General features: G+C 42.2%; 1 protein-coding gene across 1 annotated transcript in view; it reads left to right on the top strand.

The window, feature by feature from the left end:
* Positions 1-17,620, top strand: part of LOC311189023 (chloride channel protein C-like) — a gene marked incomplete at both ends in the record, with an annotated part of 74,903 nt that overhangs the window by 48,441 nt on the left and 8,842 nt on the right. Inside the window, one exon of the mRNA XM_084260607.1 lies at positions 9,664-9,843. Coding sequence (XP_084116733.1) covers positions 9,664-9,843 — 180 coding nt within the window. The remainder of the gene's footprint in view (positions 1-9,663; positions 9,844-17,620) is intronic.

The raw sequence follows: 17,620 nt of genomic DNA, 5'->3' as shown, positions 1-17,620 counted from the left end.
TGCAGCTATGTGATCTACTTCTATTATAATTCAGAAGCGGTGAGAAAAATGGCTTTCCTCTAGTGAGATTTTCAGAGGAACAAACTTACATGGAGTTTGAAGGACTGGTTTTGTGCAGTTGGTCAAAACCTTAGGGGGGAAAGCTTGGAGGCACGAACAGGCAGGTCAAATACAGTGAGATGTGAAGCAATTATCCTGTTCTGTTGGGTTCTGTCAGAAGGCACTTCTCTTACCTGTACAAAGGAAGCTCCCTATTTGAGTGTGAATGGGACTGCTGTGGGGTTGGCAAACCCACCGCAAGTGTTGAGCATGCTGTGACAAGAGACAGGAACTTCATATGAGGTTCTGGCTCTTACTGTAAGGTCCATCATGCATCAGCTTTAGAGTCCATAGCGAGTACAGTGCAGATCCCTTCAGCTTGTGGGGAAGCCTTTCCACAGATGTCTTAGTTGTTGCTGCAGCCTGCCCGATGTTGGGGAAGGGATAACGAATCCACACTGACTTTTGGTGTGTTTTCCATTTCTGGGGAGTCCTATGAAACCGCAGAAGGAAAGGCGCTGAAGCAGCATGTGGAATTAATCACCTGTGTTTCACGGCTCACTGGTGGGCAGTGAGAGCGCCGCTCTGGCTCCTACAGACCCTTACGTAAAACATCCACACAGCAACTTTCAGCTGCGGGAAACTTGAAAAGGCTTCTCCTCCAGCGAGGAGGAGACTGACTCCCTTTTGGCTTACCTGGGAGGACAGGCTGCCTCTAAGGGTACCACTGCAGCCTTCAGATGTGGTAGGGCGCAGGTGGAGCGTGCACACACACACACACACACACACAGAGGGAAATCGCATCCAGCCGTTGGATGGGGTATTCCACTAATTGGTTAAGTCTGCTCTGGTGTCTGGCCACCATTTGGCAGATACTGACAGTTTCCACTTAAAGCCAGCCAACCCCACCGGAAAGCCAGCTGTGCCGGCAGAGCGGCTGATCTCATGAAGATGTCATTGAACAACTGTTTGAACTCATTCAAGAAATGGTGGGTCTGACTTGAGGAGGGCTGAAATCCCCTGGGGATCTTTGCTGGAAATGGGTATACACACGTTCATTTATCTAAGAGTTATACTTCAGTGTTCCTAAATTACATGTGAGGATGTCATCTTCATCCTGGCGCTGGGGACTGCTTCCTAGTTCACCTTAGGCTGAAGCGGCTTCTCTTTGCTGTTCACATACATGGAACTTTTTCTGTTCCTGTGAGCTAAAACCTCATAAATATTAGTAGCTTGTCATAGTGGTTGCCATGATGGAAAGGGTTACTTATTTACAAAGGGGAAACAGATGGCACAAAATACTTTAATGAATTTCAGTAAGTTTGAGAAGTGAAATTCCCCTTTTAGAAATAATACTGCTAAATACTATTTCACACAATCACAAGGGAGGCTTGTTCTTCAGGACACCGAGTATACACAGAACCACAGCAGAATTAAGGCCAATAAAAAAAAGTGTAGGACGGAGTAGTTTTATAAAAAGCCATAAAGCCATGACCATAGTTTTATTAGCTGCCACCACCACTGAATACGTGGACTTGTGACAGTAGGTAAGTGGGATACGAAAGCGACGGCAGATGGAAAAAACCCAAGGAAGCTGAATCCTGGTGATGGAGTTAAGGAACGTGAGAGAGAAAGCAAGTCAGACACACCAAATCCATTCCCACAATTTCAGGTGCATCAATTGACCGTTCTTCATTGTAAATACACTGTCAGATACAGAGAGATCACAACACAATTTATGGAAGAGCAGGTAAGTTATGCCAGCATTCATGATCTTATTTTTAACTGGGATATAACGACATACATTCTCCACTTACTGTGGTGGATCCTTGCCATGAGGTCATACCCTAGGAAAAAACATGTGTGGCGTGTGAATGGTACTTAAAGAGCAGGGCAGGGGTAGTTAAAAAATGTTTTTTGAAATTATAAATGTATGTAGAAGGTTGTAGTTTACAGTATTTTTATGAAAAATTAATTATGGTTCCCAAAGTGCAGGTAGTGTAAGAAATGGTCCAGCTTGAAGTTTGAGGGGTTAAATGCCTTGGCTGATTGTAGAGCTGTAGGGAGAAGGGACTTCGTTTCAACTCCTGGTTGTGTGTGAAAAACTTATATTTATTGGACTGGGACCAGGATATAATCTGTATCTGCAGATACCAAACATTACATTTTAATAACCTGACTGAACTTTTCCACTAGAAAGTGCCTGCTTCTCAGAGGGACTGGGTAATTTCAATTTTTTTTATACTTTTTCCCCATTCATATTACTTTAGTTTACTCATTTTTTAATGTTACACCTAAATCTCCGTGCCTCATTTTGACCAAAGGGTCATTTGATAATCTGGGTCTGATTATTAAATCTTATATTGGTGTCACTATCTGTTCCCAAATATGTTAAAGCCAGCATTGCTAATACACTAGTCACTGCTTTCTTGGACCAGGCAGAGTGGAAAAGCTAAGGTGGCTGGTACTCACTACATGAGGGTGGAGGCCCTGAATGAAGCTTTCATAAAAACTCTCATAGGAGCTTTCCTCCTCTCTTCTTTCCAGTTTGGATTATGTTTTTTGGCGTACGTTTTCAAGGAACTCATCATGTCATTGCATTTGAACTGCAAGCGCCAGCTTAGTATTTCATGAATTTCCCTTGGAAATTGCTCCTCAATCATCGACCCAGAGAACATGCACTACCCTGTTTGTTTGGTTATCAGCAAAATCATGAGGTATTTATTTTAGGGCTAAATTTATTTGCTTCTCTTACTCGATTCTTATGGAAATTTGTTTGAAACATTTCTTTGAATTTGAATAGCATAATTTTGAGCAAATACTTTCTTTGCCTCTGGTTGGTTATAATGCCCAAGGCAGATGGATTTCACACAAGCTTAACACTTTTTTTTTTCTTTTTGGTAGGAAAAGGTTCCTTCAGACTCAGATAATCATTTGGAAAATACAAGGATAGCTGAATCATTCCTGTCCTGAATAAGTAATAATAAGTAGTATGCTCACCAGGGTTAACCCATTAGGCCTCAAGACAGCTAATTTGTCTTTGGATCTCTCCCTCCGTGTACATTTATGCACACTCATAAGTGTTCTGTCTAGAGCCAGCTAGGCATTGCTTTCAGGGCTCCTCCTTTCCTGACCAGACTCCGTGGGTGTGTGTTTGCTCCCGGTGCCCTCAAAGTCCAGGTGCTGCCACATCCTCTGTGGCTTGGAGATCCCAGATGAGGGTTTGGATCCCCCATAGCTGAGATGAGAACCCATTTTGTATCTCTCACCTTTCCACCAAATGTGGCCTTCAGGTCATGTCTGTTGGATGGCTTTCCTTGGTGGCTACGGTCCAGTGCCTTCTCTTGGACTCGCAGCACTGTTGCTGTAAGTGTAAGGGCTAAGAGTAGGTGCGTGGCAGACAGCTCCAGGTTTGGGTGGAAGCAGTAAGCAAGCACTGTCAGTCTCTGAAAAACAGCTTGGTGCCTGTACTCCTCTTAATACTAACACAGCTAAACTAGGCTGCTAGTTACAGTTTGTAAATTTGTTTTTGGACTTGAGCTATGAAATCTAAGTCAAGAACTATATAACCTTTAAGTTTTTACCTACCGTTCCATATGTGGTGGGCTGAGGCTGTAGTTTTTAAACTGCTGTTTGAGTAATCCCAGCATATGGATCCACTCACACAGTCCTGTACCTGTTTATCCCAAGGTCTCATGCACAATCTAATTATTTTTTAAAAGCTAAATGTCCTTGTATAAATAGCTACATCTATGCAAAGTGGGTACAAGCTGCTATTTTTCTGTCTTGGTAGTATTTTTTTACTGACAGTGCTCGTGGGAAAAACTTCCTAAGGGATAAAGGAATGGAGAAACAAGCTCTTGGCAGAAACCACCCAAACATTCAACATATCCCCCCCACCCCAAACCCATCTCTTTCCCAAAACACAAAGGCTTTCTTATCTGTTTCCTTTGTTTCTTTTTTGTTCTGCAATTTTTCAAGCATTAGAGAGAGACAGTTTCCCAGCAGATTATGAGACCATGTGGAAATCCATTTGTCTTTAGCATACAGTAGTTGCTAAACATATATAACTTTCAAATCCTCTCTGGGAAATAAGTGACAGAGACATTCAGCTAACCCAAACAACACATTTCACAGTAAGTGCTGTACTATCAAAAGGCCTGTGGACTGAATAGCTAAATGTCCCCTCATTTAAGGATATTGAGGGAGCCAGGACCAGGGGATGCCGGGAAGCTTGTTGTCTTATAGTCAATATAAATATTTGTAGATACACTGAACAGAGACTGAACTCTGCCAAACTTTTGGCTCCTGATTTAACAAGAAGAATTTCTCACTCGGTTTAGTGTTCAACTAAAACAGAGACAGCAAGGAGTCAGAGGCCTTGTCTGCCGTGCAAAGTTCCACTGAAAACTGATTTTAAATAGATCTAATTAAACAAAAGCACATCAGTAGCATGCATGCACTTACATCAATGCACACGCTGCTTTTATTGGTGTAATTTAGCTTTAAATCAGTTTAAATGTGCCTATTTCAGGGGTTAGCACTGAGTGGAGCAAATCAATTTTAAAATTAATTTAATTTAAGTGGTGTCCTTTTCCAGTGTAAGGAGGTTTTACAGAGCTTTTTGTTTCCGTTTATTGATCTCAGTGGTATTCTGTGAGCATACTCGTAGAACCATTTTTTTCACAGAATTCACACGCAAAACTACTGAATTCAGTCATCTGCACATGATTAACATTTCTGTAGTACATATATACTATTATGTTATACAGTGAGATCAATATTGGCATGTAAATTTTGGATAAGCTTTTTCATAGTTGACTTTTACCAAATGCCTTGTTGAAAAGAAAATTGGTGGGCCTGTGACAAGTATGCAGAAACCTTTTTTTATAACTTTTTAAGAAAAAAAGAAATTTGGATTATAATGCAAGCAATTTCCTGCAATGTTGTAAGTTTATTCACAGTGGGGTTTCTTTACAGATGATAGAGTGAATGAAAGCTGATATAAATAAACTGTGTTTATAATGTGGTAGCAGGTACAGGGCTTCATAGAGTTGTCGCTGGTTCTGTGGTAGAATGGAAATTAAGAAATAAATCTGTTCAGTTTTTCTGGCCAAATGAAGTGTATTAAAAAAAACCCCAACAAACCTACACCCCCGTCCCAGAAAATGCACAAATAGTAGAAACTAGAACGGAATAGCTCTAATACTTGGGGATGTTTATAACACAGGTAGAGCAATTTTAATGACCTCCAACCTGGTACTGGTCCCATAAGCTTCAGCTCACTCTGTCAATTCTTCAGAGTCCTGACTATGCTCAGACTGAAAATCAGCCCAAGCATAAAGCCAACCCCAAGGCAACCTCCTGAGAACTATTTATACAAGATGTGGTGGCCATCAGGGCAATAAAACAATGGTTTACAAGAAGCCCAAATAAAACCTAGAGCTGTCCTGAGCAGGACAGCCTGTGGCAAGTCAATGGATAAACAGTCTCAGTGCAGAAATAGGAGGACAGGAGCAACAGCTAGAAAAGTCGAGGGCAAATCTGTGAATAATTCAAGCATGCAGCACTGCCTATGTTCTCATCCACCTTGATCCTTGGAGTGTGTTTGAGTTAGGATTATGCTTCTCCCCCACTCCCCTCTAAGTCATTTTAATCCTTTGAAAATTGCATAAAATATAGAGTAAATCCTATTTGAAGAAAAGTTCTCTTGTGCCGTGTGTTGTGTAAGGAAACCTCCATGTTATGGTTAGATCTGTTATGGTTAGATCCTTAACAATTTATTTCAGTGGGAAAACTTCCACTGCATTTAATAGCAACACAGACCAAACTACATTTCCATGAATCATTTCAAGACAGTTTACCATTCAGGGATATTGGCTTCTTACCAAATGACTGTCTTTCTTAGGTCATAAGGCAGATTGTCTTCGTTCCATATCATATCCATTCTCATGGATGTGCTCTTGAAAGGAACCTGAAACTTGGATATCATAACCTTTGGTGAAATAGCCTTAATACTCTCACACATTACTGTAGTGAATTACATTTTGTGAGAAAACGTTCTCACGTGTCCTGTAAAAGAAAAAAAAATCACACTAGATCTATTTTAGTACCATGGCTACAGCTCTCTGTCTCTCCTTGAGGTAAATCTAGTCATGTAAGACATATCTACTTGATGAAATCCAAATGCAAGAATTATTCCAGATAAAAAAAAAACTTTTTCAAAATGGTGAATAAAATGCCCTTGCTTGAAATTGCATTGTGAAAACAAGGGCCTTATTGCATAAACACGGTCATGCTGCAGCAGCAGTGGCAGTCACCAGCTAAGCAAAGTGTCCGTGGAAGGCATTTGGGCAGGTTCATAGTTGTGCAGTAGAAGGGACCCAACAACTTTGAGGACCCTGTCCTCAGGAGCTGATCCCTGAGCCCAGTGTACATTTGCTGTCTAATGGGCCCGTGGGCAGCACTACTACCCAGAGGGCTGTGAGCACAGCCTGGGCAGCTGGCATGGCTGTTGGTGGGCTAGTGTGCATGTAGGTGCCTGGGATATTTGTTAGGCTCCTGTTCACTGCTTGTACTCTCCTTCTGGCTCTTCTGTGACCCTTCTCTTTTCCAGGCTGAACAACTCCAGCTCTCTCAGCCTGCCTTCACAGGAGACATGTTCCAGGCCTCTTTGTGGCCTTCCTCTGGACTCACTCCAATAGCTCCGTGTCTTTCTTGTACTGGGGACCCCAGAGTTGGACACAGTACCCAAGGTGGGGTCTCACCAGAGCAGAGGGGGAGAATCACCTCCCTCAACTTGCTGGTCACACTGGTTTTGACACAGCCCAGGATACAGTTGGCTTTCTGGGCTGCAAGTGTGTTCATGTTGAGATTTACTTCAACCTACACCACCAAGTCCTTCCCTGCTGCTCTCAATCCATTCTCTACCCAGCCTGTAGTTGTGTTTGGGATTACACCAACTCATGTGCAGGACCTTGCACTTGGCCTTGGGGAACTTCATGCAGTTCACATGGGCCCACCTCTTAAACCTGTCAAGGTCCCTCTGGATGTTATCCTTTTCCTCCAGTGTGTCAACCATACCACTCAGCTTGGTTTCATCAGCAGACTTGTTGACAGTGCACTCAATCCCCCTGTCTATATCACTGATAAATATGTTGGAAAGGAAATACCTTTTCACCATGAGGACAGTGGTGTAGTGGCACAGGCTGCCCAGGGTGGGTGCACAGCCTCCATCCTTGGAGGTTTTTAAGACCTAAGAGGAGAAAGGCCAAGCACATGGTTTAAACTCATGGCAGAGTCTACATTCAGCAGAAGGCTGGACTGTCCCTTCTGACATGAATGATCTTTGAGTCTTATTATCCTATAGATACAATTCCATTCTGGCTTGGTGTTTTCTGAGAAGCAATATATCAGTAAAGGTTTTCTTTAGCCAATTATTTAAAGATGTCTTGGCCTTGTAACAGTCTTTCATAAAACAACCCTTTTGCCTGCTTTTCTCTTCCGCCCCAAAGCAAGGTTACTCTTTATAGCAACAGACAGGAGACTAATTGAAAGATATGTCAGTGACAATGAACAGTGAATCATCTCCAGTCCTTAGTGTGTTCTTACATCTGCAAAAGCTGACTGATGATAACACAAGGTCTATAGTTACTGCAGACAATACAGACACTTTATAATCTGAGACAAAGCCAAGATCACAGAACCGTGTAATGGCCTACCCCTTGCTTTTATACAAATGACTGATTTGAGAAAACCTAAGGATGTTTCATGGACTTCTGCAGTGTTTTGAAAGGTTTGCTTTCTGTGCAACGGAGCAAAACTGTAAAGTTTTGAAGATGGAAAAGGTATGTACTGCTGAGAAACGCACCCTAGAAAACTGCTGGAATGTAACAGCATTCACATTGCACTTACTTAAAAATCATTCAGGGTTTGCACATATTTCATGTAAGTTGGGAAGTAGCTTTTATCATTAATCATGTTTTCACATAGTGTCCACTGTGCTAAGTATGGTACTTTAAAGAGTAATACAGTGTATAGCATTTCTAGACAAAGCTTAAAACAGGAAAATGCAGATTTTTATCTGGCCTACGGAAACAGAAAGGAGACAGAGAGCGAACAGGTATCTATGCATTTAGGAAAGATGAAATTTCTTTGGTGGAGTGTTTTACACATCCGACAGCCACAGCAGCACAGTTCTGATAACAACTCATCCTCAGCAGCATCTGTTATTCCCACTGCGTTCCATCACTTGTACTGCATCAGCTGGTAGCACTCAGTGAGATTAAGAATGAAGAAATCCGTCTCCTTGGGGTTGTTAGGGTTTTTTTTCACTAGTTGATAGTAAATTCTGCACACAGCCATTGATTTCCAAGGTAAACTACTGCACATTATATCTCAGAAGTAAAATGAGTTTCAGAGATGTTCATTTTTCCATAAGATGGTGTTCTGGTCCCTTGAAACATCGATCTGTAATAAGATGGTGTTCCAAATTTTATGTCCCTGCAGTCTGTTTCATATAATTGGGGATGAGTATGATGTGATTCAGCGCATATAAGACTGTTCTTTTTTAGGATTCATTTAAATCCATCCCAATTTAGAAGAAGAAGAAACTTGTTTCACAGCTGTGTAGGTGCCCTGTATGATGTGGATTGTCATCTCAGTTCAGTTACTCCTACTTAGGCGGGTGGTCACATCACAAACCATCAGAGTAACTGGCTTGAAAAAAATGACCTTGTGTCTCTTAGAAGGGAAGACAATCATTAACAGCATATGGAAAAAGTTGGTTTTCCCACAGGGATGAAAGGTACACTGGTAAAACAGGATGTGGGCAAATTTATGCTGTAGTTGTCTCTGCCTGTGGTTTGTGTCAGCTTGTGTCTGAACGGGAGATTCTGGCTTACGGTGTGTCCAGATGATAGTCAGGATAATTAATTTTGAAAATAGAAAACAAAACTAGAGCAGCTCATGAACTTCATTTGTAAGAATCTGGCTTACTGTAATTCTACAGAAATTACTCCTGAATTTTACAGAAGCTGTCTTTATTCTTCACCTTACCCTACTGTCAGAAAGAGTGAATACACGTTTTCCAATTTTGTATGTTCATATTTCCTGAAACTTTGCCTAGAACCTGAGAAACATTAGAAAATACTGGAAAATCCATATATGATTTGTAAGCTCTCTTTGAAGGGGCTATCTTTCTAGCTGCTACCACCACAAAAGAACCCTAATGCAATGATAACCATAAGCCTAAAAATGCTTAACTTTAAACTATTTAATATCAGCCAGAATTCCACAGGATTTCAGCTCGGATTAAAAAATCTTTTTTTAATGTGAAAAATGATGCGAACTGATACACGAGTCTTATGATATCCTGCCTAGGAAGACCATGTCATGAATGTGGTTGAATTTATCATATATCTCACACAAAGAAAGGCGATGCTTGATAAGCAGTTTTATTGAGCAATTACATTTTGTTTTTACATTTGCAAATAAAGCAGGCTGATTTCCATCTTGAAGTAATTTACTAACACATTATAAACTCATCAAACGCTAACGTGGTAGAGTACGCCTCATTTCCTGTTTACTAAATAATCCTTTGGCTGCCTGCTTCGTGTCTTTCAGGTTGAACCTGGAATTGTTCTCTGCCAGGGATGTCATGGAGCCTGGCGTCAGAGTCCTTCACCTGAAGGAAAACATTGCCTCCTTGGCTCGGCTTCTTGCAAGTACAAGCCATGGCGGATTCCCAGTGGTTTGCAGGCCCACGCCAGACCATGCAGAGGTGTTCCAGGGAACTATTAAAAGGTAAAAATGCTATCAAATTCGCATCTTGTGATGTTTCTGGCCATTTATCAGTTGTGTTTGTTTGGGTTTTATTTTTCTTTAAGCATCTGTTTGTGAAGATTTTTTGGATGGATATGAAACTTGTTCTTACTTTCTTTAGCATAAACAGCAGGTGTCCTTTAAAGGAAAGGTCTAGGTCCTTTCTAGTACAAGGTTATCTATCACATCAGGGATTTATTGAAACAGCACCAGTGAAGTGATCTTATGGGAACTGTAGAAAAAGGGAAAATTGCCCTTCAGGGACTTAAAGGTTCACTGAAACAGCCATTTTAAAGGGTCTGAATCTAGCTAGTCATAAAATGTTCCATGCCAATTCAAAACTGGCCTGCTCCTCCTTCACGATTTTTTCATTTTATTAGTGTATGCTTTTACAGGAAATGAGTTAACATAAATCATATCATGGACAAGATACGCAACAAAGTCACTGCAAGTAACATGCTAGGGTGAACAGGAACTACACTAAAGGAATCCTTGCCATACGGGTTACTCTCAGAAGGCATACAAAATCTCCTGATAAATTAAATATTTATGGTACTGCATTTCATATGACTACAAGACTGAATTCATCTTTCTGGAAGGTATACTAAGACTGTCCTTTGAGTGCTGGGTCCTGGGTGGGAGAGGCAGTGACTTGATTTCCACTTTGAGTATTCTAGAGGAAAGGAGATGCATAGGCAACTCCTACTTACATAGGTGTTGAAACAGCAAAGATCTATCAACTACGGTTCCACTAACTGTAATGCAAACACATAGCCAATTTTTTATTGTAATATCACAATCTTTCATAATTTGCATGGTGTCTTTTGTCCCAGATGGCTGTAGTGTTCCATATCTTTTCTTGTAGAGAATTTTTTTTATCCACTTCTGGTTTAATGCCCTAACTGTGTGGCAGTCAGGAGTTACCTGTGAGCAAACAAGGATAAAAGTATTTTCTTCTGTTGATCTGGATAGGGAAAAACGTTATGCCTTCATCATCAGTGGAAATTTGATTAGAACTTGTCTTCTTGCCCGCTTTATAACAAATTTTCAAGGATGAACTGCTGGCAGCCGGACCACGCAAATTTACCTCATAGCAACGTGGTCAGCTGCCCTTTTGAAGCATGAAGGTGGCAAGGGGATGAATATTCAGTAAAAACCGTTAAATTCCTTTATTGACAAATGAAGCACTTTGAGCCTTTAAGGAAGAGAATTATCTGCTTGGAATGAGAATTGTACAGTGGAGATCGCTTGGGTCTGTAGGAGTAATGGCATCAGTAAGCGCAGCATCATATACTGGTGCATGATATGTATACTCATTCCCTCACGGTGATGCTAACATAGACATTATGAAGAAGAAACATGCTAGGGCTAAATTTCTGACTGATAGCCTGCAGCCTGCACCAATCTGCAGATAGTGTATAGCACCAACCAGCGTGCTTCTTTAGCTCTCAGCCATCCACGGCAATAAAACCAGAAGCACATTAACAGCCGACACAGCCGAGGTTGCTTTTAAATTCAATTTACAGTCTCATCTTTTCCTTATTAATTCACCAAATCACCTTGCAGTGGGTGCCCCAGGCTGCTGAGGAGTACGCTGAGTTTCTGCAGGTACTGTTGTGCTTTGAAACACAGCGCAATGTGGTGTGGGAGCAAGCAAAAAGGGGGGACAGTAGGCTGATCCCTAGCACATCCTAAAGAGACGTGGCTTTAATGAAAAACTGATGCTACCTGACAATTCTAGTACGCTTGTGGTTTGCTTAAACCCCAGAGCCCTCTTATAGTACATTCTGTTAGAGCCTTTTTACAAGGGATGAATGAAAAGTTTGTTTCCCTGTCACTTTTGGCATAAATGAGCTGTTAGAATGTTTTGAGTAAAACCAAGATAATGTTTTAAATGGCTGACAGAGAAGCAGCTAATGGCATTTTTGGCTGGTCAGTTGCTTGCTTCAGTAAAACCTAAGCAGAGATGTTGTCTGGGAGCAAGTATTGTGTTCTGGGGTGCTCTTCTCACCCCAGTGCATGCCCAGCAGCTTGGGCACTTGCATGATGAGTTCTGGATGCTTTGCCCCCAGAGAGGACCACGGGTGACTTTGCTGTTCTGCTGTTCTCACCAACACTGGGAAGGGAATGTTCTGCAGCCATCCGCTGAAGCAAGCCTCCAAAAATGTGATGTGTCATGGAATTAGTGTATTCATAACCATAAGCAGTTAGGATTTGCGTTTTCCATCTTACTCATAAAATTGCAGCTCTTGCAGCACGTAGTTGTTAAGACCAAGATAAAAGCTGTGACCTCCTTAAAGGAGAAGGGTGCTATTCAACCTCTTACCCTATGAGAACCAGTGCAATCCCACATGGAGGTGAAAATTGTAAGGTATTTTTCTATCTTGAACATCAATAATGTTAATGTGGGGGAAATGTGACTTTCCTGGCATGTTTTAAACAAGGAGGCTTGGGAAAGATGCAAAAAATAACTGCCATGATGTTTTTCTTGAGAGTTGCCTTGGGCATTATTATTGATTCTCAAATGTATTTTTTTCTAGTACAAAAATGTTATTAGGTTAAAAAGAATGGGGAGACAAGCTAATGAAGGGAAAAAAGCAAACAATCTGCTAAGCTTGCACGAGGGCAGCAGCAGCTCATAATTTTTAGTACTGTTTCTCTGTACCGTTTCTTCTCATGAAATAAGCGTGGATGAAACTGCAAATTTGGACCAAATGTAGAAGTTACTCAGTACCTGCCCACACTTGGAAACTGTAGCGATGAGAGTTGCTGTACAAGGACAAAGCGTTGTTATATTTTGTAAGACATACAAACGATTCTGACCCTTTGCAGAGAAAAGGTCAATGTCAGTTCTTACAAAAGCAAAGACCGTGGCCAAGCAATGTTGGCTGGAACCTGCACGGGCCTACAGATGCACTTCAGTGCTGGCCTGTAGCAAACACCCAGATGCTCCAATTTGATTAAAAAAATCCCCAAACATAACCCCCAAAATCTTCCAGATCTGCTTAGCGGGGCCAGATTTTTCTCCCACTCTTTGTGATCTGGATGCTTACCCACTGGGGACCAAGATGAGATCACAAAACACGTTTATACACGGGTGACCTAAATCTGAAGCTGTTATCTTCCCCAGTTGAGTAAGCAGTAGAGACTAAAACCAAAAGCAACTACTAAAGAAAACTCCTTGGCTTTAAAATTGTTAAAGAGGAAACAAACTGTAGCTGAGAAGCAAGTTTCCAAAACAAGGATCTCCTCAGAGTAATACTTTTGACACTTTGCCATAGGCAGAGAGCTCTGTGCATGCCTGGGAAACCCTCGCAGAATTCGGTTTGAGCAACGTGTGGCTGGTGAACTTGATGCAAGGCATTGATGGGGGTGCAATGCAGGAGCTTGAGGGACTGCTTCCCCCCCTTCATTTCTCCCACAGTAATGATGATACTTGCACAAGCTATTCTTTTGCACTACAGCTGAAATGCCTCCCCTCATCTCCCCCCAGCAACTGCGGGAAAGGAGCTGGGCTGTTGTGAATGTGCTAGCCCAGAGTCCACTGAGAGCTATAAATGTCATGCCCTAAATGGCATGCCCTCCTGGCTAGGTGGAATTCATTCTTCAGAGAGACCTAAGGACAGGACCACTGTCTTCCTTCCCAGGAAGTTTCTGCCAGAGGCACTGCGTGAGGCTGCAAGCGCACACTGAGGAGTTGTTGGGAGGTCCCCTGGCTCTCTCTTGCCTTGGCTGCTCTAGTCTGCGGCTCCAGATCCTCTGCCAGTGGGAAAAGAGATAGAATTATGCTTCTGTCTAATTTCTGTGAGACCAAAACTGAATAAAGAGCTGTTTTTTCACTTCCACATATATTACAATGTATTGGTGTAGGGCCATTGTGGGGCAATGAAGTGGTTCTTTGACATGATGAAGAGATTAGACACATCATCACTTGTGTTTTGCTGCTCCATCTTCTTTGCCAGAGGTTACTTTATAATGTAAACCACAGTAAAAAGAGAAGACATGGAGGATTTGAGGAGAAAAGCTGTAGGTAATGAATTTTCTTTCCCTGCCTGTGGGCAAGGCTGGGATATAACATAGTGATGATACCTCATGGTCATCAGCAGTGTCTTTGCTGCCACACTACGTATCCTCTCAGGCATGATCACTTCCCTCTACATGTGTGTGTGACACTCATATACTCTGATTTCTTCCACCAAAATTGATGTCAATGTGCTCACTACCTGGGTACTTCTTTTTTTTTCTGAGATGCTATTTATCCCTTATTATATGTGGGTTTTCTGCATGCTTGTGACTGATGAATACCACGTTCCTCCCAGGGATTGTTCTGATGCTGGTGGCTTTTCTTGCCTTTCCTTCACTCTTGCCAAGGAAAACAAAAGAGCAGGGTTTCTGTACTGCAGTGAAATCCTCCTGGTATTCACTGAAGAAAAGCAGGTGGATGCTGCTGTCTGGTTAGGTCAGGATCTGTCCCCTCCATTTCTTTTGAGGAGAAGTGGTGTAGAGAGGCAGAAGCTGGAGTGCTGCCCAGCAAGCTTTAATTTCTGCCTTGAACACAGCTATGAGACAATTTTCCAGGAGAAACCACCGGGCTGATGAATCGCACAAGTAGCTTGTTTGGGAATTCTACCATCACAAATAAGCCGTTTTGTTCCTGCCTGAACCTCTCAGATCTCTCCCATACAGACCTCTCCTGTTTGCACGGCGCACGGCTGGATTCCCTGGCTTCACCTTTGCACTCTTACCTATGTAGCTGTTAGCCATTACTCCGCATTTCATCTCTTTTAGTTGAAGAACCTTTTTTGCTTGATTTAATTTGATTGTGAGAAAGTAATTATGCAGAAACCACAGCATCTCTGACTGTAAGCAGACTGTACAGAATGCATCTGTCCAAGCAGAAACGGGTAAAACTTGGTTTTCTGCTACTTCTCTACAGGATGTGACATTTTTGGAGTTGTGCCTGCATTTTTGTGTGTGTTTTTTCACCAAGGAAACCCCATCTCTTCCCACCCATCCAGTTTACCGAAACTTCAGTATTTGTGATCGCTGGAAATTGTTATTATGGGGCCAAAAAGAAATTTAAATGAAAATATTGTGGGCAAAGCTGTCAAAAATCCTTGTAGTTTACCATGTCTGTTTGAACTGCTTTTTACACATTTTGATGTGATATATGGGGGTGTATTGATATGTAATCACCTCACTCAACCTAAGTTTGGTTGATGCAAATGAAGTTTTCAGAGTGCCTAATTCCTGTTTTCAGAACAAAGTTGGGAATCTAAAGATCTTCTCAACAAAATAAATCTGTGTGCTGTGAATCAGAAAAGAAATCTATTTAAAAGTTATGGTTTTTATGTAGTTACAATTTTACCAAAGCTTGGACTTCCAGAAATGCCCAGAGACTGAAATCACGGCTTCCCATCTGAAGACTTTTCAAAAGGTCCAATACTCTGGAAAAGAGAGTATTATCTTAAAATACAGACTAATTGTTCCTGAAGATCTTGTTCTGAAAGGTGAGTTAGAGCTCTGCGAGCTTTCCTTAAATAAGTCCAGCTGGCCTGAGCCAAGCTGCCGGGGCCTGCAGAGCACAGCATCATTGCTGTGACACTCCCGGGGAACCCAGCCGGGCTCCACCGCTCACATGGAACTGGAAGTGGAAGCCTGCTTCAGCGAGGCTGGGAGTTACATCTTTCCACTTCAGAAACTCAGGGGAGATCCTAAACACCCACTTGGTCAGCAGCAAACTCCCTGCTCCGATTCTCGCTTAAAGGATGCCGCGTCTACCACCTCAGAGCTGCACCTGAGGAGGATTTCTGTCCTGGGTCCGGAGCCAGAGGAACTGCCTGTGGAGGGAGCCAAACTACATTTCTATGGGCAATATTTATTTTGCTGCTGTTCTCGCTCCCCTGCACTTTCTGCTTCCTTCATGGCAGGAGGAAGCCAGGTACAGGGCGGTGTGAGCTCACAAACCTCCTACTCGATGGCCCTGCTTTAATTTCCTTGCTTGTAAACTGGTATGGGAAGGGAGATACTCTGCTCCCCGCAATCAGAAGGCATGGCAGAGCAGCTGTTCCCAGTAACAATAATGACACTATTGCTGAGACAAACATTTTCACGATGATGCATGGGAACACTAAATCCAAACCACATTGTTTAGCTAATGCATGCTTTCACTCCACTAAAGGGGAATGTCACATAACTGAAAGTAAATTGAAAAGATCAGAGTTTAGAAAATATGACAAAGTTGAAAACTTAAAGCTGTATTACACAGTAACATCCTTTAGCAGAGAAATCATTGATCCAAAGCGTGGCGTGTGTGTGTATTTTATGGCAGTTTATTACGTATGGCTCTGGTCAGCCCAGTGAACAGAAACAGTTGTGAGGCAGGAATGCTTTCTGCGAAGCCCTTCAGGAGAGCTGAGCACGGCATATTGTTACGTGCTGTGGGAAAGGGGAGCTAGCATTGCAACGTGTCATAGACGTGTCAGGCTGTAGGTATGGTTTCTGGTGTTTTTCTTTTATCTGCTCTCCCAGCTGGGACTCAGAAAACACTACTGCCAAGGCCTGTGCAGGAGCATGTGCTCGGGAGAGTCCACGCACACTCGTTTAATAAGGCAATACCTGTGTTTTACTTAGCAGGAGGAGAAGTACTTGCCTTCAGTAAGCAGTGCGGTGCAACAGCTTAGGGACAAATGGAAAGTTAGAGATGAATTGAGACCTGAAACATTTATTTCATAAATTAATTACTGAGCATAGCGATATCTATCTTAATATTGCGACAGCCTTGCTGCTGGCACTCTTGGAATAACTGATATAGATTTGAAAGCTTCTTGGAGAGCCTTTTCCTTCTGGCACTGTAGTGGAGAGGTTGCTAAGTTTAGATCGCAGGAATGCTAAGTTACTCAATCAAACACAGAAGTCTGCAAAGTTCATGCAATAAATGGAGATAAAATAAGGTTTTGTTTCTTACTATAGGATCACGGATAGCTTTCCCCTTCCCCCTCCCCACGGCTTTGCTGCAAGTTCTGTGCAATGGTGATTCTACCAGGTCTGATCAAAGCTAGAAACACTGATGGCAGTGGTTTGAAGGCTGCATCCAAACTCTGCCAATGAAGAAGAAAAAGAAGGGGGGAGGAGGGGGGGCGCATGGGGAACTTGAAAACTATTTTTAGGTGTGCAGAATAGGGAGTTGACTGCAGTATTCAAAGTGTTCTTGTGATTACTTGGTTTTCATGTCAGAGGGTAGAGTCTGTCAGCACCCTGTTTGTTTTTACTGTCTGGACTCCTGTTTTTGAAAAGTGGATCCTGTTAATTTCAACAATACCCTGTACAGTAATCTTGTCTATTAAAATAAATGGAATCCAGCACTTTCTACAAAAACCATTGACGTTACAATCCTCCCATGTATTGTCAGGGTCCTGGGGCACTCCAGCTCATGAATAACGCAGGTGGAGGAAGGTTTATAGAGTCCGTGGCAGTGGTTTTATTTTGTATCAGAAGTGAGAAAATTTTCTTCCAAAGAACAACATTATACGATACTTTTAAAATTAGTAGGACTGTTTGGCCACGGAAATGATCGTGCAGGTGTTGTAGGACTTTGTGATGGAGCCCTTTGGAGGGAAAACTGGAGCATTGCGGAGGCTGTGTTCTAACTCAAAGAGCCAAATTAGAAACGTATGCAGCCGCGCCGCAGCATGTGGGTGGCTTTTAGGCAAGTGCAGAGTGTTGCTAAATGTCAGAATCCAACACAGGCATGGGGAAA

The sequence above is a fragment of the Gallinula chloropus genome, assembly GCF_964237585.1.
Source record: "Gallinula chloropus genome assembly, chromosome: 2".
Classification (NCBI taxonomy): domain Eukaryota; kingdom Metazoa; phylum Chordata; class Aves; order Gruiformes; family Rallidae; genus Gallinula; species Gallinula chloropus.
This window is presented reverse-complemented; position numbering and strand designations above follow the sequence as displayed.